This window comes from Leopardus geoffroyi, chromosome C3, assembly GCF_018350155.1.
Source record: "Leopardus geoffroyi isolate Oge1 chromosome C3, O.geoffroyi_Oge1_pat1.0, whole genome shotgun sequence".
NCBI classification, from domain to species: Eukaryota; Metazoa; Chordata; class Mammalia; order Carnivora; family Felidae; genus Leopardus; species Leopardus geoffroyi.
Window position 1 is genome coordinate 69,035,421 of NC_059338.1, and position 22,273 is coordinate 69,057,693.

General features: G+C 57.9%; 1 protein-coding gene across 3 annotated transcripts in view; it reads left to right on the forward strand.

Annotated features, from left to right (window-relative positions):
* SUSD4 (sushi domain containing 4) overlaps nucleotides 1–22,273 on the forward strand; it is a 90,863-nt gene that overhangs the window by 24,617 nt on the left and 43,973 nt on the right. For 2 of the 3 annotated variants that reach the window (XM_045453320.1, XM_045453321.1), the window contains exon 3: nucleotides 18,849–19,061. The exons of the other annotated variant lie outside the window; for it this stretch is intronic. In XM_045453320.1, coding sequence (XP_045309276.1) covers nucleotides 18,849–19,061 — 213 coding nt within the window. The remainder of the gene's footprint in view (nucleotides 1–18,848; nucleotides 19,062–22,273) is intronic. 3 annotated transcript variants of the gene reach the window in all.

Here is a 22,273-nt window from a genome sequence, read left to right on the forward strand (position 1 = left end):
GATTTTGGGAGAACTCCAATTACTGACAACAGGTGACATTCGGCCTGCAGTGTCCCGTCCCCATCCTGTCTTCAGTTCAGAGGGGAGGGTGGCTGCTGAGGCCAGAGAGCCGGGAGGCAGCGCTGAGAACCCGCTCTCTGGTGCCTGGAAGGTCTGGCCACGGAGGCCCTGTGTAACCTGTTGTCTCACTGAACCCTGGCATCCGGGGATGGCTGTTCGGGTCCCCCGTCCCGGGTGCCAGGCCAGGAGAAGGCGCCCCCATCATGTCCGGACTCTGGCCTGGAACCCCCTCGGCCCTCTCCTGCGTTAACCCTCTCCGGGTTAACCACGTTCCAGCAAAGCCACTTTCTTGGTGAAATCATAGGACGAGCCCAGCGTCGAGTTTACGGGAAATTGTGCACGTTGATGAAGATTGGTATGAGTTTCGAGCTGTTTTCCTCAGAATTCTGTAAAACCACCGTATCTCCCCGTCACCTCTCAGTATGTTTCTGTCAGAGTCTTGTCTTCTCTTGAATTTTGTCTTATGGCTAAATTTGATGAAATGATAGTATCATTTGGGAATTCCCTTCTGTTTAAATTTGCTTATTGATTTTTTTTTTTAAATGAAGATCTCAGCCCGTGGGAGGGTTTCTCCTGACTTGCGAGGAAGACGGGGGGTGGGGGGGGGCACTGGCGCCACGTGGCGGGAGCCGGCTTCCAGCCCCATCCGGTGGCACTCACAATTCCAGCTGCCATGGCTCCCTCCCCCGTGGCAAAACGAAGACCGAGGATTCACAGGCCCGCCGCCGCGTCGAGGAAGAGCCCGGGCTGGACGCTGTGCCGACCTTGGGGTGGTGTGGGGTCGGTGTGCGCAGCCCGGACCGCGGGGCTGTGCTGAGGCCCAGGAGCCTCCTCCTTGGTCACGTGAGGCCACGCTCGCTTCAGCCTTGTGTCCCCAGTGCTGACCGGCGTCTGGTGGAGGGAGGGGAAGCCCAGGTGTCCTTGCGGTGGGGGGAGCGGGATGCTGGCTTCCAGCTGTTCTTCCCGGGGTCCTTGTCCTGCGGTCACCGGGCATCCTGCTGGTGTCCACGCCCGAGTCTGTGGCTGGGGACCTCACGCCCGGGAGGTTCCTCGGTACAGCTACCTGCTGCTGGTCTGTCCTGAGTCCTGTCCCCAGCTCGTATTCTCTCCACGGCAGCCCCTGCACACCTTATGTGGCCCCAGCAGGTCCCTTCCTGCCACATGGGAGCCGAGAACCTAGCCACTATCACGGCGTTTCCCTTCCGTGGCGGACATCTGGCGATGTCGAGACACCTGCAGGGGTCTCCTTCCCCACAGTCTCGGGGGATGCAGGAAATACGAGCCCTCAGGACCTTGGTGCTGCCTTGGACACCCCTGCTCTTCCCCAGCGTGGACGGCTGTCTACTCCCCAGCCTTTGTCCTGAGGCCTCGTTCCCTCTCCTGGTGCCGTGCTCCACACCACGGGGACGGGCCTCGTGGTTGCCGGGAGCGTGACTATAAGGGAATGAAAATATGCCCGATGAGTATTTTCAAGATACCATTCGTGTTGCACAAACAAATAAAACGTGGTCTGTGTCCGTGACAATATTGCTTCAGTCAAGGAGACAGATTCACAACCACGGATTCAAATCGTGTGATCGATGCACAGCTGCCATTGCAGCCTTGCATGCCACCCACACGTGTGCACACTCACACTTTGACAGAGCAGGAAACTGAGGCCCAGAGAGGTTCATTGACTTGCCCTGCCTCAAACAGCTGGAGATGGGCTGATTCGGGGTTGACAGCGGGTTCTGGCAGGTTCTGCTTCCCTTGGCCATGTGTGCGCCGCCCCCAGGACACTGGAGGAAGGCTGGGCCGGGGACCTGGTGGGGGCGGGGGGGCTCTGTCATCGCCGTCCCTTTGTCCCTGCTTTTCAGTGGGAGAGCAGCCGCTGGCTCAGTCTGCAGAGGTGAGGTGTGGGGTGCTCCCGGATCAGAAGGTCGTGCCCTGTCCCGTCCTGCCCCTGACACGGGAGAGCTGGGCAGGCTCTTGTGGGAACCTCTCTCTTCCGGAGCCACGAGACCTGCTGACAAGGGACAGACGCAGAGAGGAGACAGAAAGGACTCCTGCGGAATCCCACCAGCATTTTTCAAGGACAAAATTGAACTCCTGCCAGAAGTTTCACACGGAGTCAGGAGGGAGCTCATCGGGCTGGCGGTGCCTGGAGGCCGTGCTAGCGCCCACAGGACGGGCCTGTCCGCCGTCACCGGGGCTGGCAGAGCAGGACTCGCGCCCGATGCAGGGACTGGAGCCCCTGCCCATCCCGCCGCCCGCCCCGCTGCCTGCCTCCAGCACTAAGCGTATTTATACCTTATTTTCTTTGCTAGTTGGAAATGTGCCAGCCAAGCTCCTGACTTTATTGAAAACCGTGAAGAACTGGGGATTAAAATTCAGCGGGAGGAAGCTTGCCCCTGGGAAGGACATTGATGCTGCGGAAAGGCCAGCTTTCCCAGTGCCGGCGACAGGTGGACCATGCCGGCCGCTGCTGCCTCATGCGCTGGCTCCTTGTGAACTCTCCGCGTGCGTGTTCCGGGCTTGCCGAAGACGATGTCCCCCAGGGGAGGTTGCTGCCTCATCTGGTGAAGGCAGAGCCTGCCAGTTTAGGAATCTTGCTTTCGGGCCCAGAGGCTGAGCATTGGGGGCTCGGGGGTCAGGGCAGCCCCAGGCCGGCTGCAGCCGAGCAGACTCCGGGTGCGAACGGGCTGCTTGGCCTCGTGAGAACCGGACTCGAGTTCTAGAGAAGTAAGTGAGCAGCGTCCTGGGTGGGCGGGAGAAAAGTGTGCCATCGGCTGAGTCCCTGTCCCCAGGCTTCCAGAGGGAGTGAGTGGATTTCAGAGCACAATCTCTCCGGAACCAGGCTGAGGTCTGACACGGCCCAGGGGCGTACCTGCTGCCCACCAGGCCGCCTCCCGGCTCCCAGGCCGCTGGCCTCAGCTCCCCCTTGCCCTCGGAGCCCTAGCAGGTTCCAGGGTTCAAGGCCCCCATGGGGTGGTGTGGGGCCGCGGCCTGCAAGGCACACCCTGCACTCGTGTCTGGAGCCGACCACCCCCCCCCCCCCCACCTGCCAGCAGCCTGGCCACGTGATTAAACTGCATCTTCACCGCCCTGTGCCCCACCCCCCCCAGGGCAGGCTGACGCCACGTGCCTCACAGCCCACCTCTGACCACACTGTTGGTGTTTGGGCTTGGCCTGCTCCATCCTGGGTCATCTTGTCAGCTCTCCTGGGACCACGGACGGATAAGGACACACATCACTTGGGAAGTCCCAGCTGGAAGGCGTGCCTAGGAGCTGGGGCCGGGCCAGCCGGATTCCCCCCCTTCCCCCCCCCCCACTGCCTCAGCTGGCCTCCCCCTTGGCTGGCCCCCCCACTTCCCAGCCCCCCCTCCCTCTTGGCTGCCCCACACTTCCCAGCTCTCTCCTCCCCCTTGGCTTCCCTCCCTCCCCCCGGCTTCCCTCCCTCCCTCCTTCCCCCTCCCCAGTGGCTTACCTCCCTCCACCCCCCACCTCCCCCCTCAGCAGGTCACCACCACTTGCCTCCTGGTAACACCACCCCGTTTCTGAGTTGAAATGACCCAGGAAACCAGATCTACTTCTCTTTCCAACTGCCTGGCTGCAGGGGGAGGGGACATCAAGCAGACGGGAAGATAGGGATTTTCCTTGGATCTCGGGTGAGGGCTGAGGGTCCTAGCCGCACCTCTGTGCCTCCAGTCCAATCCTCTGCCCTTGGGACTCAGTTTACCAATTCAGGGCCTCTCAAATTGCATTTGGGTTAGCCCTTCAGTGTTTTCAAAGCGTCGGGGTCCTTCCTTCTCTGGGCGCCCCGCAGGTCTGAGATGGACAAGGTGATTCCCAGTCCCTCTTTTTCAGGCACGGTCACGAGGCTCTATGGAAGCTTCTGCAGTTTGCCGAGGGCCACGTGTCACTGAGGCGCTAGAGCGGGCCAGCGGCCACCGTGCCCCCACCCCCAAGCAGAGAGAGCGATTTGACACAGATCGCCTTTTTCTCGTGCAGAGCGGAGGCCAGATCTGCTCCCGGCCCAGCCTGTCCTATTTGCCAGCTAATGAGGCAAACTGGGCTCCATGAAAGATTAAGCAGCAGCTGCTCCATTTTCTTCCTGTCCGACTTTGAAATTGTGACGGGCACATCTGCACGGCAGCTCCAGGTACGCTGTCTGGGCCTGTGGGATCCAGGAGCCCTTAAATGCAGCCAGAATCGTGCGGTTTTTTTCGCGCTGGCTCGTGTGCAGTATTTTGAGCACCACCATTCAGGACCGAACCATTAGCCATGCAAACGAAGCACAGAATCCCTGCTCACCCTGTTGGCTCGAATTCGTAATACCTTCTGGGGCGGGGGGGAGGCGCCACCACAGCTCCTGGCTGGAATAAGTGTAGAGATGACATTAGCAGATGATTTGAGTTGGGAGAAAACTAGCAGGCAGCTCAGCCCCACCCCCAATGCTGCTCTGTTAGCAACTAGCACAGAGGTGCGGTGCCAGCCTGGGGTTGACCCGCGTCCTGTTTTCTGGCCGGTTCACGCTGGTCCAGGCTGCACTTGGCGCTAGAGGGAGGAAGACTCATTTGCTTCTATGTTACAGAGCTTTGGGGATTTTATAAAATTTTGCAAGAAAAATAGTAACAGTAAAACCCCGGAGCCTGTTTCTGAACGAGCAGATGCCTGCTTGCATTTTTCCTTTGCATTCATCTTAAATTAACTTATTCCCACAAGCACTGCTCACAAAGCCCCCCCCCCCCCCCCCCCCCCGTCGCCGCTGCAATTCTGTGACGTGAGTGAGGGTGGAAATCTGTGATGGAAGGGGCATCTTTCGATGCCCTTTGGTGACTGTGATTTTGTTTATGAAGCAGAGCTGCTCATTAGCTCCCCCAGGCTGCCCAGGGAACGTGTCCCTTCATCCTCCATGTAGCGTTCAGCTAAGGTGAGGGAGAAGCATGCTCGTTTTGGGAACTGGTGGTGTTTCGTCCAGCCGTTTCTGGTCCACGTCCTTTCTTCGCCAGCAAACTCCACTGACGGCGTATTTATAACACAGTTTCAGAAATTAGGTAATTGCAGCTAGGATGTAACGGTTCATTATCGATCCCGACCAGACAGCGGTTTTGTCCCCGGCATCCATCTGTTTTGCTCTCCTGGTCGCACCGTGTCTGGCCCGAGTGCACACGTTTATTTTCCACGTGCAGGGGACCCCCCCGGGGGGAGAGCCGCCAGCCTCACCCACGGCATCTCGGGGCTGGCAGCCAGACCCGCGGGACCCTCTGGCAGGGAGGTGTTTTAGGGACAGCGCTAAAGGGGTGGTATGTGATTGGCAGGCGGCTCTGTGGAATTTAATACCCAGCGACACACGGCTGTCCTCAGCCCGGCGTCCCCCTGGCGGAACCTCCCGTTGTGCCGTTTGCAGTCTCTGACGCTGCGTGTCTGTGGACAGCCCCGCGAGCTGTCTCTCACCCACCCCAGCTTAACACCCCCTTGCCACCAGGGATCATAAAAAAATAACGTGTTTCTCGATTATGAATATTCATTGCAGAGAACTTGGAAAATACAGACGTGTATGAAGAACAAAACGTCAACCCTCAATCCCAAGTAACACAGGTAACGTTCGGGCGTCTCCCTTTTTTTCTACAAACGTGCATCCCTTTTGTGTATTAAAGACAAGGACCACGACGTGCACGCTGTTTTGTGTTTTGTCTTCTTAATCAACCGCATATGTGCGGAGTTGGCCCATAACCATTAACATTTAATGATTGGAAAATCTTGAAAGCCTGACTTTAATGGTTTTATCATAGGAATGGATCGCACGCGATCATCTTGGCTCAGGTGCCCCACGAACAGGTGCTCCTGAGAAAGTGCCGCGTGACCCACCGTGCAAGTAGGGGTCTCTGAGGTCGTGCATGAGGCCCCGGTAGGAGAGCGTCGGGGTGCACGCGCTTGCCACAGCCGCCGGCCAGAGCCGTGCTGTGTCTGCACGACAGTCCCAGTTTGCTGCCGCGCTCGGCCCTCCCGGCCTGGTCCGAGGCACCGGCCCGCGGGCCTCCGTGAAATAAAATGCGCAGCCTTTTTATGCCTATGCTCGAGAACCTTCCTTCGTCCCTGTGCCCGAGGCCACAGTGAGGCTGGCCTGTCCGTCCCGGCTCCCGAATGGACCGGTGCTGGCGCTCAGCGAGACGCTGTGGATCTGAGTTCGTGAGCAACATAGTTGGCGCAGGGAAACCAAATGCCTGTGCTTCGTGGGCGCTAGAGTCCGGTCGTGGGAGAAGGCCGGTCCTTGGGCAGAGTGCGTCTCCTCCGTGGGGACGCCTCCCCCTGGGGCCTCATTCGCTCTGGAGTAGCGGCTCCCAGGGTCCCCCCTCCATGCTCACGCCAGACCCACAGCAGGGACGAGGCTCCGTGCGGAGGAGACCGAGAGGCAGGAGGGGCACATCCTGGATTCTTCTAAATTAAGTGCGATGTCCTTGGAGCCCTACCGGCCTGGCTGATGAGCAGTTCGATCAGAAGTTCAGGAGTGTGTGTGTGTCTGTCGTGGGGGGTGGGACCGCTCCTTCTCCCGGTCCTTCCAGGGTCATCCGGTCCTGGGCGCCAGGCAGGGAGGGCGCTGGGTCATTAGGCCTTGGCGGCTGCCAGGCTGCCTCTCCAGCTGCTGGTTCTACAGCCAGCGTCTGGGGCCCTGCTCCTCCGGGCGGCTCAGGGGCCCACCCCGCCCCCCTCCCCAGAGCACGCCAGGCCCGCCTCCCTGGCCCTGCAGTGGCCTCTGCCCCGCTGCTGCCCAGCGAGAAGCCCCAGGGACACAGGGAGCCGATGGCAAATAGATACACCGCGAGGAGCGCGTGGAGGGGGGAGGCCAGTGCACCCGCGGGCTGTGCCATCATCTGTGAGGTGTTGGAGCACGTGTGCACCGTGCGTCCTCATGATTCTGATTCGCTTTGAAGCCCTGCTGGCCTGGCGCAGGAAGCTGCTCGGTGCCTCAGCCTGCCGGGCTCAGGTGGTTGGCAGAGGGCGTCGAGCATCAGGAGGAGGATGTTCCCACGTTTTATGGTCAGGAAAGAAGAGGAGAATGACAGGCTCTGCCCAAGTAGCTTGGAACAAATTCGTGTTGGCATCGTGACTTGGAGGAAACCCTCCATATTTAATGACCTGCCCCCGCCCCCCCACGTGTTTCACTGGAGGTCAGCTTGGCAGCGGTCCGAGGCACGGGTGGGTTGGGTCAGGGTGCCCATCGTGGGGCACGTGGCATGGCCTCCCCGAGCAGGCAGAGACCTGGGCAGGGGGGCGGGGAGGGGCTCTGGGACCCCCTCATTCGGAGCTGTCCCAGTTTATGCAGTTGGTTAAACTTTTGGGTCTCACATTTCCCAACTATTTTGGGTGACTTCTAAGATTCCTTCCAGCAGAAACCTTCTATAATTTGTGCATGGCTGAGCAGTTTCAGCTGATACATACGTGCATAGTATTTTATAGTTTTCAATGTATTTTTGTAAAGATCCGTTTGACTTAAATAAGCTTGTGAAGGAGATGTGCGACAGATGTGGCATGTAGCGCTCGTTATTGCTACGTGCCCGGCCCTCCGTCAGACGAAGGGTCAGTGAGCAGCGTGGTGGCTTTGACCCACGAGACCGCTGACTCCCAGGGGACGGAGTGGAAACGTGGGCAGCTTTGCCGTGGAGACTCTGGTAGGCGGTGGCAGGCGAGAGTTCCCTCCAGCTAATCGTCTTGAGCACAGAGAGATGAGCAAACCGAGACGGAGCCCTGAGCTCTTTGCTGCTTGACGAAGCGTGCGGTGGGGTTCACCTGCAGACTCGTCGGGGAGAGCGTGGCCCCAAGTCAGCCAGCGCTGTGTTTCCACCTTATTTCACAGTGTCTTGCCCTTCCTCGCTGTCCCCGAGCCCTGAAAAGTCTGGGCGGCCCTTGGGAATGTACACAGAGGTTAGGAAACTCACAGGTGACCCGGACCCCAGCTTGCCATGAGCCTTCGGCGGGGAAGGGGTGCCGACACGTGGTATTTCCAGAAGGACCGTGTGAGGCTAGGGCTGTTTATTAGCAGCTGGATTTTCATGAAGTGACTATGACAGCCGATACCGCCAACTGTTGTATCGATCCCACGGGGGGTGACGTGGATGAAACGAGGTCGTGTGTGCACTTTGGAAACTGAAGTCCTGAGCACATGGAAAATGGCTTTAGTGTTGCCCTACAGCCATCGCTCACAGAAACGAAAGGACATTTGAAGTTTCAGAAACAAAAAGGGCCACGGGCACTTTGAGAATGTGTTCTAGAAATTTCTTCTTTTTCTAAACCTTGACTCGTCTCTTGGGCTTCCATCCGAGGGCTTGTGCTTCGGGGGGTCGTCACCAGTTTTTATGAGAAAGAGACTAGACATCCTGGAATTTACAAGTGGAGGGAGAGGCCGTCCGCGTGCCTCACTTAGTGACAAGACCGAGCTGCCTGTCGGGGACACAGCTGGTCACACAGACAGCCTCCTTATGTTGGTCAGGACTCGCTTTAGAAAAGAGTCACGTTTGTAACTTACTGATCAGTTTCACAATGTTACCACGTCTTTGTCAGACGTTGTCAAGTAATAATCCTGGGTTTACGGCAACTACAGAATTTCCGTGCCCTGTCTCCTGTCGCGGAGAGAGACCCTCAGAGTCTTCTGGGGGTGGTTTTCTGTGCTGCTTTACTTCAAACGTTTAAAGGCTTATTCTGTTTTGCCGTGTTGTAATATCGCAGCCTGGGATAATTGTGTCATGTTGTTGGGCGAGCGTTTGTGGAGCGGTATTGAGACTGGGGTGGAAACCACATTATGAGTTAGTACCGTTATCCGTTTCATTGGAGCTGAAACCGAGAGAATGAGTTTAGGAATAATTGGGTAATCAAAGTGAATTAAATCAAGAGGGGGAAAATGTCAGTCTGGCATCAAACGGGGAAGCGCTACACTTCCACATCTGTGGCCTTTATGCATTTTAATCAAGTCTAAATTATGCTATTAAGACTTATTTTTGCTGCATTTCCTTGCTCAGACGCAGCAGACTTTGTATTCATCTCTGGATAATTCTGGAAACATTGACGCATTCCCACGATTTCCAGGGAAGAGCCACCTGACGTGGTGGCCACCCAGCTGCTCGGAGCTGCCGTTAGGTTCCCACCGGGTGTGGGGTGCAGGCCGTGGCCCCAGTGTGGGTGGGTGCTGTGTGGACGTCATCGCGTGGCCCCAGGAAAGTCGGTGTCGGTGGGGTCTGCTTGATGTCACTCCGCTGTAACAATAGCGTGTGGGCAGTTGGGACGCAGACACCAGGCCACAGCAACGTGCCGGGTCTTGCTTTCTGGTGTCTTCGCTGTGTTTCCTGGGGTGCGGTGGGGGTGGGTGGGGATCCTGCCTCTCCAGTGAGAAATCTGTTTAGCCTAATTAGTAATGGTTTTTTCCGGATACCTCTTAAATCTGTAAAGTGATAACATGCTGAATTATGGAGTGACACAGCCCCACATTCACAAACACAATTAACTTAGAAGCCTTTGGTTTGCTTTGTTGAATTGTTGGTTGTGTGTCGTGTCTGAAAATTTGTCTTAAACCTGTTCGTTTGCTCTGAGTGCTTTCTCCGTGTTTTCTGTGTGGTTTTGGTTGGACTCTCAGGTCCCTAGGAATGTGGCTGTCCTTATGCCAGGGGGAGGGGACAGCACTGGGCAGAGGGGACAGCACCGGACGGGCCTCCCCAGGAGCTGGCTGCTGGCTCCAGAACAGAGGTCAGTGCCCAGAGCGCCGGCCACAGCTCTCCCCTCCAGGCTCAGCTCCTAATTTACAGAAGTCAGAGTCTGCCTGTTTAAGGCTCACCCGTTGGGCCAAGGGCAGGACTGTTGTGCTCATGCCCAACAGTCATTTGCAAAGACTCTTAATCCTAGAGCATCATAGGAAACAATCTTGAGTGTTTTTGGAAATTAAGGTGGTTCTAGGAAATCAGGAGGTTACCATTTTATGAAGTTCTATGTTTTTGTTCTTTAGGGAACTGGTTGAATATTAATGTAACAGCTTACCTTCACTTATTATGCACTTGCCGTGTGCTAGTCATTGCTTTATGTCTATTTATGCCTCATCTAAATTACACAATAGCCCTAGTAGTAGGCACTTATAATAGCCACGTTACATATGAAGAAACACAGAGAGGTTAGGTAACTTGGCCAAGATCACACAGCTAGAAAATGGCAAAGTCAGGATTCAAAGCACACAGTCTCACCCCACAACCTGTGCCCTTAGGCATCAACTACGTTATTTGAAGCAACTGTATGTTTTCAATAGAATGACAGGGCAGGGTGTATTTAGAGCAGTGTTTTTTAAACCTGTTTGACTGTGAACCGCTGAAACAGATGTATTTTACATTGCAGACTAACAGCTAATGAAACCACACGAAACGGTCCTCCCCTTTACCCTGTGAGAGCCACTCTGACTTTTCCTTTCTATTTCATTTCCAAAAAGTGCCCGTTGTGACCCTTCAAATAGGTCTCGTCATACCGTAAGGCCACAACATGCGGATCAACCGCTTCTGACAGTCCTGGATGTAAGCTCACTCTTCAGGGGGCCTGGGCTCGGTGGTTTGTGGAGTGAATTTCTCCCAGTGCCCAGCGCTGTGTGATGGTTCAGCATATAAATAGATTATAGCAATCCCCTTTTCTCCTTCTTCCCTTTTCTTTTTAAAAACAAAGAGCTGAAATGCCGTCAAACACGGAGATTATTTCGACTGGAACAGAGAGGGTCAAGAACCACTTAATAACGATCTTGTGAGGGAAATGCGGGTCACGAATCAACTTTTATAAAGCAAATTACGTTTTCCCGTAGACTTTAATTGTAACTGTAACGGTGTTAGGTTGCTATTTCTACCGAGTTCTGACTCTGAGACCTCCTCTAAGTCCTGCGAGGGCCTTCCGTGGCCCACCCTGGCTTCTGCAGGGGACGGCGGGCCTGGGACGGGCCGGCCTCCTCCCTCCCGGTGAGCGGAGGCATCCGTGGCAGCCGGGGGCCACCTTGCTCGGTCCTTCCAGCCTTTCCTGGCATGTGTCCGGCGTCCCCCGGACCGTCTGTCGTCGGGGACGGGATCCTGTGCGTGTTCGAGCCTGACCTTGCCCAGGACGGGCCGCTGGGATGTGAAGACGATGTCCGGGTGGCTGTGCGGTGGCCGGAAGCTTCCGGCGTGCCAGGCGGCTCCGTGTGATCAACCTGGAGCGCCGAGTGCTCGGACGCTGGTGTCGGAGGGTTGGTCCGTCTGCTGGCTGGTTTTGTTTCGTGTAGTTTCTTCTGTGTTGCTCTTGTGTTGCTGCACACACACCACCAGTTCCTGTGCTTCCGGGATCCGACAGGCTGTTGGTCCACGTGCTCGCTTAGGAGATGAGCTAAGGGGCACCCGGGGGGCTCAGTCCGTGAAACGCCTGACTCCTGATCTCGGCTCAGGCCGTGAGCTCAGGGGTGTGAGGTGGAGCCGGGCGACAGGCTTGGCGCTCAGAGCGGAGCCTTCCTGGGACTCCGTCTCCCTCTCTCTCTGCCACTTCCCACTCGCTCCCTCTCTCCCTCCCTCCCTCTCCCTCTCAAGTAAATAAAAATAAAATAAAAAGGTAAGTGAAGGTCACTCTGAGGGCAAAGGATCTCAGAGGCAGCAGAGCTCCAGGGGGCGTAAGGCGCAGTGAGCAGGCAGTCAGACGGGCCTTGCCGCGGTCTCAGGGCCTAGCCAGCTTCTGGCTCCACAGGCCGGGCCACCCGACCTCCAGGGTCTTCAGAGTAGGACAGGGGTGAAGGTTTTCCCTTCTGGTGAAGAGGCGTTCGTTCTCCTGTGAGACGCTCTCAGAGAAACCCTGTCCGCAGAGAAAGCGGATTCGGCCCAGGTGAAGCCGGGTCTGTTTAGACCGACGGAGGAACGTCCTCATGGTGTGTGGAGAAGGACTCCCGGGGCCCGCGACCTTCCTGCCTTTACTCTCGTCTCTGAGGACAAGTGTCCCCGTGCTGTCCAGGGCCGGTTCCGCCTCAGGAGCCACTCGCTGGGCCCCGGCCACGGCCTCCCCGGGAGAAGGCTTCGGCGCCCGAGTGTGGCACCCGCCACGCTGTGGTCATTGGGAGCTCGGTGACCGGCTCGCCGGGGTCCGGGTGTTCTGGGTGACGCATCTCGCCCACACCGTGCACCGGGACGTGTCTGTGCTGCGGGACCATGAGGGTTGTGTCCCGTGGAGGCACTAACAGTTCACCACTGCTGTTTGCTCCGTTCTGTCTGGACAGCTATGGAGACCAAACACATTCACAAACGTCCTTTCCCTCAAAGACTTTGCAGAGTCGTGAAGACGTGAGCCAGGAGAGGCCCCGTGGGCGGCTGTGGGGGTGGCTGGCATGGGGGGGGGTGTGGGGGGGGCGCATGGGGGCCGGGATCCCGAGCCCGGGTGTGGTTCCAGCCTCTGCTCCCAGCCCGGCATCCCCCCCACCCCAGACACCAGGGCTCTGACCCCGACCCCTGGGGGGTCTCGTGCCCGCCAGTGGCACTGACGGGGGTGCTGGGGGCTGGGCTCGGTGCTGCTCTGGATTCAACTGCAAACGTACAGACGCGTCTGTTTAAACTTCGGCGGGGACGCCCTTTCCTCACTGGCCCCAGACCCTCTCACTAAGCGAATGCATAAAAAATCAATTTTTGTGTCTGTATTCTGTATCTTCCTGCAAAGACTCACACAGCAGTTTACAGAGGGATAGAGCCAGCCCCGGTTCTAAATTGATTTGGCCGCATTGGATACAGTCCTCCTTCCTCCAACATGACTTTTCAGTTATGATAAAGCCCAAAGATTGCTTTTCACGCCTCTTTCGGTTTTAGGGTTCTTTCTGGACTTGTTAGGGTGCTCACGGCTAAACTGCCTGGTGGGTTGACTCCAAAGTAGCCAGATGGGAAGTCAGGACCCCCGTGAGCCCGGGGTTTTGATGCATTTCTTTGTATGTGAAGGACCCTTGGGGCCTGCTGCTAACTTGTGGCTGGAAGAAAAGGGAAGGAGGAGATCTTTCCTCCTGTTCCCCCGAGGGCCAGAGCACCAAGTACAGAGCTTTCTGGACATTTCCTGGGGCCACAGTGCTGGGCAGGGACATCAGTGCCAGTGGAGGGGACGCTGGACCGGGGGCTGTCACAGGCCGGGACTGCCCACCAGGCTGCTTCCTGGGACTCGGCTCTGGAGAGAAACAGTGTCCCCTGGGACGAGGGGTCGACTGGCTCTCCTGTCATTCACGTTCTTAAAGTGTCCGAGTCCTTTAGGAAGATGGCACGAGCCTGGGACCCCGGGAGGGAACGGGGCCAGGAGGAGAGGGCTCTCCCTACTCCCCCCTGCTCTCTCACACATGTGCGTGCACGCACACACGCGCACTCACACGCACACATGCACACACTCTATAAGGAACTGGTTCACGCAGGTGTGCGGGCTGGGAGGTCCAAGATCTACCTGGCAACCTGGTCACCCAGTGGGGGCCGATGGCGTGAGCTCTGGTCTGAGGATGAGTCTGACAGCAGGAGGAGGTCAACGCGCCAGCCTGACGATGTCCGGCAGAGAGAGTTCTCTCTTACTCAACCTTTTGTTCTGTTCGGGCCGTCAATAGATTGGATGAGACCCACCCACGTCAGGGAGGGCCGTCTGCTGTACTCAGTCTACCCACTCACGTGGTGATCTCATCCAGAGGACCGTGTGACCAGATGTCTGGGTGCCATGGCCCGGTCACATTGACCCATAAGGTGGACCGTCACACGGACTGTCCCTTGTGCGTATACGCCGCGTTCTGAATTGGATTTAGGAGGAATGGCCAGGAGGTACCACCTCCCAGGGCTTGTTAAAAAGGAAAGTACCCTTTTCTGTCTGTTTCCCCCAAAAGAAACATATCAGAAATCACCCGGGAACTCTCTTCTCCCGCCTAAGCTGTGGCCGCTCACTTCCAAAGCATCCGCAGGATTTGGAGCCCGGATGGCAGGCTGCCAGGACCCTCCGGGCAGGCCCCCCATCCCCACTGGGTGTGCGTCCGGTGGGCTGACCCCCACATTGCAGAGGACAGCTCTGTGGAGAAGCAGCCCTGGCTGGGGACCGACCCGCCGGGGGTACTTTGGAAAGCGGCATCTCGAGGTCTGGCAGGCCGTGGGAAGCGACCGTCTGGCTCGGTGGGGTCAGTGGTCCGGATGAAGAATGGCCTCTTACGCCATCCCGTCCTCTGACCTCGGTCCCTTCACCTGTTCTCACTCCCTCCTCTGTGTCGGCGGCTGGGCCCAGCCAGTGGCGTCCTGATCCTCAGACCGTTGGAAACGGGGCGACGCAGCGGCTGGTCCCTGGGAGGCAGCAGACAGGGCGGCGGTTTTTGAAGGGAAGGATTAGTAAGGAGAGCACAGAACCGGGCCCGTGAGGAAACTGCGTCCTCGCAGCATGGTTCTCTCGTTAATTACGAGAGCAGGAGTCCTTCTGACGGATCACGGATACTCAGCTCTCCCCTGGGGGATCTGTCCTTTTCTCAGAGACAGCGGCTTCCTGGCTGGGGCAGGGAGGTGTGCCGGGCCGAGGGGTCGGTGCCTATGACGGGCAGTCGGTGTGGCTCCCTGGTTAGTGGGTGTGAGGGAAGCATGTAGCTCAGCCACATCCCCACCCGCTCTGGCCCTACACTGCAGAGGCACGAAGGGGGAGGTGTGTGCAGGTGCAGGTGGGAGGAAGGTCGTCAGGAAGTAAGGAATTTGGTCCACGCGGGTTGGGAGAAAGGAGGGGCCGGGAGGGTGTTAGGAGAGAACAGGTCTGTGCTGGGGGAGAGCCCTTCACACCCACTTCACCCGTGGAATACCTCATCCAGCCATCCATCCATCCATCATCCACCCACCCATCACCCGTCTTCCCACCCATCCATCTCCCCTCCCTCCCTCCCTCCCTCCCTCTCTCCCTCCTCCATTAGCAGCACCTGTGGAATGCCCCCTTACTACACAACATGCCGGGGGCTGAGGAGGTGAAGAATAAGACACAGCCTCCCCTCCCCGCCCCCCCGACCCAGAAGTTCACAGCGCAGCGGGGGAGGACGTGAGGTAGACCACAACGCTGCCGGGTGAGGAGGACTCTAGGAGAGGTGGGCACAGGTTCCCTGATGGGAAGAGAGGCTCCTGGTCAGACTCTGAAGGCGGAGGGATGGTTCCCGGGGAGGCACCCCTGAAGCCAGTCCTGGAGGGTGGACACGTTTTGGGGGCCATCCTTCCCTCAGTGCGTTTTCTGGGAGACCCCCTTCCTGCCTCAGTGGAAGGTGAGCCCCCCTCCCCCGCACAGGGCTGGACCCCCTCCCCTGCGCCTCCCCGTCCCTCATCTGCGGACTTTCTTTCTCCCTGCTGCGTGGAGACAGGCTCAGATCTCTTTAATTTTAAGATCTTAATACAATAACAGGAAAGCCCCTCCCGTGACCCTAATGCTTCAGCCGCGGGATGACCCGCGATGGCTTCAGCCGCGTTCTTCCATGTACACTGAGTGCCTTGGAGGACAAGCCTGGGCTGTCTGCACCCTTCCAGCAGTCCCCTCCTTTCTGCAGTCCCTTCCAGCCTGGCCGCGCCCCCGTGCCCAGTGTGTCTCTTGCCCTTGCCCAGCCGCCTGCCTGCCTTCGTGGGTGCCGCTGTCTCAGCCATGTGTCACGTGGCTTCCTCTCACCGTCTGTTCCCAGGAGGCCACCCAGCTGTGCTTCCAGCTGCCGTCTGTGCGCAGACATGCGGCTCAGACTTGCTCCTCTGGCTGGTCACCCCCACCTTGCCTGGGTGTCTCCAGACCCAGACTCCCTGCACCCCCCTTTGGCCCCAGGTGGTTTTCACCGCGTCCCGTCCCCCTGCATGCAGGCTCAGTGCCAGAACCTGGGACCATCCTAGATGGCTCCCTTAACTCATTCCCCTCACCCCTGCTGCCATCCCTTCTGTACCTGAATTTGCGCTTTTGCATCCGTAGTATCTCCTGCGGCCTCTCTGCGCCACTCCTGCCTCTTCTGGCCTGTCATTTCTCCCCACGACTGCTGCAGTAGCTTGAGACTCCACATGCCTCAATTGCTGGCCCTCCCAGGAGCTGGACTGGCTGCCTCAGAGCCATTTGGAGAGCTTTCCAGAAGCATAGCCCTTTGCCCCCCACCCTGAGAGCACCGGGATCCATGAGTCTGCCTTTCACAAACTGTCCCTGGATCCTGACATAACCTGGTACCTGGGAGTTATTTCTGATGGTCTTCCTGCCTCCTGCCTAGTCTGTGCAAGCCTGTCCTCTGCCTGGGTGAGGAGAAGTCATTCAGAGACACGTGTCTGGTCCCCATTATCCCTTTGTTCAAGCTCTCAATCCCTGGGGTTAATATCCAAAGTATATGAGGAACTCACATAACACCAAAAAAAAAAAAAAAAAAAAAAAAAAAAAAAAAAAAAAAAAAAAAAAAAAAGACCCCAAACAATCCAATTAAAAAATGAGCAGAGGACATGAACAGATATTTCTCCAAAGGAGACATCCAGATGACCAACAGATGGATGAAAAGATGCTCAACATCACTCATCATCAGGGAAATGCAAGTCAAATCGCAATGAGCTGCCACCTCACACCTGTCAGAATGGCTCAAATCAACAACACAAGAAACGACAGGTGTCGGCGAGGATGTGGAGAAAGGGGACCCCTCGTGCACTGGTGGTGGGAATGCAAACTGGTGCAGCCACTCTGGAGAGCAGTGTGGATGGAGGTGCCTCAAGAAATTAAAAATAGAAATGCCATGTAATCCGGTAACTCTACTACCAAGGATTTACCCATAGAAGATGAAAACACTAATTCAGAAGGACACTCGCACCCTTGTGTTTATTGCAGGGTTATTTACGATCGTCAAGCTACCAACAGCCCGTGTCCACTGACCGATGAATGGACAAAGAAGTGGTATACATACAACGGAATATTACACAGCCACAAAAAGAATGAAATCTTGCCATTTGTGACAACATAAATGGACCTTGAGGGTGTTATGCTCAGTGAATAAATCACAAAGAGCAACAAATACTCTAGGATTTCGTGGCATCTAAAACACAAACGGTCCAGAGCACACATGTGGTTGCCGGAGGAGAGGGGTGCGGGGAGAGCGGGTCCGGGGAGAACAGTCACAGCACTGTGAGTACGGTCAGCTGTGCTGTCACAGTGATGTGTGGTGAAGATGTGTGGTGACGACGGCAGCTCCGCTCATGTGACCACAGCGTCACATGCACACTGCGGGCTCACCGTGTTGTGCACCCAACACTAATGTGACGTCGTGTGCTAGCTGCAGCTAACAGCACAGGACTTCGTTCCTGCCGTGACACCCCGCTGCCCCCCCCCCCCCCCTCCCCCGGCAACCAAGCCCTGGGCTCCCTCAGCTGTCCTCTCTGCCTCCTGCCCCGCCCCTGGCTCCACCTCCCGCCCCGCCCCTCCTGGCTCCACCTTCCGCCACGCCCCCTGCTCCAGCTCCTCCTCCCGCCCCCCACCCAGCTCTGGCTCCGACTCCCACTCCGGCTCTGCCTTCCGGCTCCGCCTCTCCTCCCTCCACCCCACCCCCTGCACCTCGGCTCTGGCTCCTCCCCCTTGGCCCGCCCCTGGCTCCGCCTCCCATTCCAGCTCTTCCTTCCAGCTCCGCCCCCTGCTCTGGCTCCTCCTCCTCCCGCCCCTCCCAGCTCCACCTCCCACCCCGCCCCACGACTCTGCCTCTCCCGCCTGCCTGCCTTTCCATTCCGCCTCCTGCTCCGCTCCTGACTCCGCCCCCAACTCCACCTCCCACTGTGGCTCCGCCTCCCGCCCCGCCCTCGGCTCGCGCTCTGCCTCCTGCTCTCTGCTTCTTTCTTGCTCCGAAGGTCCCCCTGGACAGGACACTCCCACCCCATAGTGACCCAGAGGCCCATCCCCCCTGGCTGGTGGGCAGCTGCTCACCGGGCCCTCGCCTGCCCCTCGCCACCCCTCCCTGGTCGCCTGGGGCTGTTGGGCTGCAGGCAGTCGATCTGAGCAATACTTTGAGGCGCCCGACTGTGTCTTTCCTTCCAAGTGAAGACACGACCCCATCACTTAAGGACACTGTGCTGCCCTCCCCGCGGGCACCTGCCAGGTTTCCCCTCTGCTCTGACACCTGCACAGGCTCTCCCTCCAGCTATAATGTCTGCAGACCCCCGGACACCCGCCCACTGCCTTCTCGCTTGACCCGGCCCTCCAGGGTCACCTCAGTATGCTTCCCTTCCCCAGGACGGTTCATTCATTCCTCAAACGTCTGGGGAGCTCTTTCTGTGTAGTACCGGGATGGACTGTGGGCCGCAAAGATGAAGGGCTCACAGCTCAGCCCGGACCGTGCTGTTCCCCACACTGTTCCCTGCAGGGCTGGTCTCATGGGTTAGGAAGCCACCAGGACCTCGGGGAGCCTCCAGGAGGCCTGGCACAAGGGAAGGAGCAAAGGGCAAGGGGCGGGGAGGGGAGGGGAAGGGGCGTTCACTGCTCAGGCCAACCCTGCCAGGACGCCATCCCGGCCTCCCCGACAGCGTTGTTCTGTCCCTGGAGTGTCGTCAGTATGTCCTGCAGGGCCTGGCTCAGGTTCCACCACCTCCTTCCCGTCTTTGTTCTGTGGCTTCAGCTCCTCTAGCCTCCACAAAGGGTGGGGTCGGTCAGGAGGACTCCCGCCAGCACCGCCCGAGTCACAGAGAGGGCTTCTGTTCTCGTCTCTCGTGCTGTGTGGCCGTGTGGCCATGGCGTGTGGAATGACAGTGTCTGTCCCTGACGTGGGCAGGCCCTCGGCGTCCGGGGGATGCATTCAGAGGCACCTTTTCTTCTCTCTGTCAATGTAGGGTTCGATGGCCTTCAGGCGTGCACGGACCCAGGCGTCCCCGAGAACGGCTTCAGGACGCCCAGCGGAGGGGTGTTCCCTGAGAGCTCTGTCACCCAGTTTCACTGTGAAGACGGGTTCAAGCTGAAGGGCTCCACAAAGAGACTGTGTGTGCGACACCCTAACGGCACCCTCGGCTGGATCCCCAGCGATAAGCCTGTCTGTGCGCGAGAAGGTAAAGTGCGCGCCCTGCCCGCCCCGTCCGGGCAGGCCAATACCCCGGGCCGCGCCATCCGGCCCAGCCTGCATGCAGATGGGAAGGCGGTGTGGCCAGGGCTGGGGCCCGGGATGAATTCGCCCCCGTGGCAGGAGGGACCGTGTTCCTCCTCCGCCCCAGTTCCAACCCCACTCGTCACCGTTTTTGTCTGTGTGAGCGAGCGGCTGGGAGAATGTTAGAGCCGCTCACTGTGCGCAGCCTCGGTCCATACGGAGACGCACGTTTTGGACATGAGCCACGTAAGGAGGGAGCACCGCAGGGCCAGCCGACCTGGTGGGTGTTTGTTTCTGGCAAGTATCCTGCTTGAGACACGGCAGTCACTTACCGTTCGCGCCAGCCCACGCCTGCTGGTCGAGACGGCTTTGCTTGTAGGTGCGTAGGGTCCGGAAGGGAGCCCTGGGTGCAGCTGGTTGGGGAGGTGCGATGCGGGTTGTGTGTCTGAGGCCAGCAGAGCCTGGGTCTCTCGGTTCAGTGTCCGTCGTTGATTTTGGTTTATCACGGAGCTGTCACCGCAGCATGTGGGCTGTTACTCTGAAGTAGCCGAGATCCTTCTTGTGAACATCTCTCTGTAGCTGACTTGGGGAGGCCTTGACGGGGTACTGGCTCAGCCCTCCTGGGGACTGCGGCCTGCCCCCAGAGTTCGCCCTGCCCTGGCTTTGAATTTCAAGGTTTTTTTTTTTTTTTTTTTTTTTTTTTTTTAAAGAGAAAATTAGCACAAAGAATTAGCGTGAAATAAGAGAAAGACGAATACCGCGTGATTTCACCTCCGTGTGGATTCTAAAGAGCAAAGCTGGCGAATAAACGGAACAGAAGAGAAGCAGACCCCCCAATAGAATCCCAAGCAGGCTCTGAACCCTGAGATCATGAGCTGAGCCGAAACGAAGAGTCAGACACCTCCTTGAGCCACCCAGGCACCCTGTACATTCAGATTTTCTGCTCCCTTGCAGCCCGTGCAGGCTACGGTTTCCATAAGGTTCTATTGATTAAAAGTGTGTTTGGTTTGCAAATCCTGACTTTCCTGCCAGAATCTGTGCTCTACGGTCTCAGTGTTTAAAATCTGGACAAGCTCAGGAACATCTGAGGGCAAAGAGGACACGTGGGCTTCGTGGTTATTGCCCGGAGATGGGGAGACCTTTCCGTATTTCCGTCCTGGGGGAGAAAAAAAGATGGCCCCTTTCCAGGCCTCCATAAGCACGTAGTCTGTAGTAATTCCGGAAAGGGAAGGAGCGTCTGCTGTGGACAGCCCCAGGTGTACGGGGAGGGCCGTGCTCCTGGGGTGCCCCGGGGACTGCCAGCCCTTCCTTCCACAGCCGAAAATAAGACCACCCTTTCCACAGAGGGTCCAGACATCGTGTTGTGCTCTCAGGATCGTTTCAGAGAGTTCAGAAGAACAGAAACCACCTTTCTAAGTAGCAGCCGTTTCTCAATAACAACGGTAACCTTGGTGGGCTTTGGGAGACGTGCGGGAAGGGGCGTCCTGTGCTGCTGCGATGGTGGAGACGTGCGCCACTGTTCGTGGACCGCGGGGGCGGGGGCACCGTGGGTGTCCCACAGAGGCGAGAACGTGGAATCATTCTCTGCTGAGGTGTGTGTGGCCTCCCGCCCTGGCCAGGACTGTGCCATGCGGATGCCGGGCTGCTGAATTCCTTGGTTCCCTCCGTCTGGGCATCAAGGTGCTGAATTTTGGGCGGTAGTAGTAACGGGTCAGTCACCGCGTTCAGATAAGCCCTCAACGCTGAGAAGCACTTTCGTCCATCCCCTGCTTGAGGGGGCAGCCTCCCCGGTTAGGAAGGTGAGGCTCAGAGAGGTTCGCTGGCTTTGTCCCGGTCACATAGCAGACGTGCAGGCAGTAGGCTTGGAGCCGTGGGTTTTCCCCTGCGAGGTCGTGTCACGGAGGCCACTACCAAGGACGCGTGGTTACTACAGATGGCAGTGTTGGTGCTCAGGGCGGAGGGACTCAGAGGAACGTGGGGCCCAAACCTCCCTTCTGATCTGGTTTTTGTCGGACCCAAAGAGAAACCGAGAGCCTTTCCAGAGTTAAATGGCGATTTAGGGACAGACCTGGTCCAGCCCCTGGTCTTGTCGCTGTCACCTGGACCCCTCCTGGGCTGTCACGCTGTCGGCTAGTCCTGCCTGAGATGCGGATTTTTGAAAAGTAGGTTTAGATGCAGGAAAATGCGTTGTTATCCTGCTACAGGCGCCCTACAGAAGCGAGGTGGCACCTCTCTGGCTCGCCCGGATGCCCTCTGACTCTTCACCATGCTCCACCTCAGCCCCGATTCCAGTCTTAATCGTTCCCTCCAAGAAAACGACCGAGTTTCAGGTTTGGACTCATGGGACTGATCACGTAGGCGGTGGAGTTTTACGGCACTGAGACCTTCCACCCTACAGATGCAGAGACGTCCTCTCCAGGCTGGAGAGACCGGAGCCCCCACGGCCCGAAGCAGAGCTGAGGACGGTCACTGTTCAGGGAGCAGGGGAGGCAGCGGTGTGGTGGAGGGGACTGAAAACACACCCCACGGGTGCAGGGCGGTGATGTGGCAAGTCCAGAGCCCAGGGGACAGGGTGAGAGCCACCGTTGGGCCTCTGCTCAGGTCTGCTGGGGGACACCTGCCCGCGGGTAAACACCCCTCGCCCAGTTCTCGCTGTGGGTGAAGGCTGACTTTGCCTGCAGCCACCTGACGAACACTTACTGGACTCGTGTCAAACCAGGACGCGGAGAGGCCGTCCCTCCCCTGACAGGGTCAGGGTCAGTGTTGCACACGTAAGGAAGGGGTGTGTTTAGAAAATCAGTACGCAAATGAGACTACAATAAGAGTAATTCGAATCTACTTAGGTTATGAGAAAATAGCACATGGGGGCTGGGGGGGGGATCTGCCTGCGTCTTGCCCAAACGGACGTGCCACTGGCATTCGTGGAAACAACGGCCGGGCAGAGTCCTCTCCACGCCCTGGCATTGCTACACCGGCTGTGCATTTTCAGATGGAGAATGGCCCACAGGTCCCGGCTGGGGGAACCCAGGTTACCAGGCCGCGATCTACAACCTTCTGCCCAGACCCCCCCCCCCACCCTTAGGACCCTCATCCGGGAGGGCGTTTGGGACATTCACGAGAGTCAGACGGCAGCTTGTAGCTTCAGGTGGACGCAGCTCTGTGTTCAGACAAGCTGGT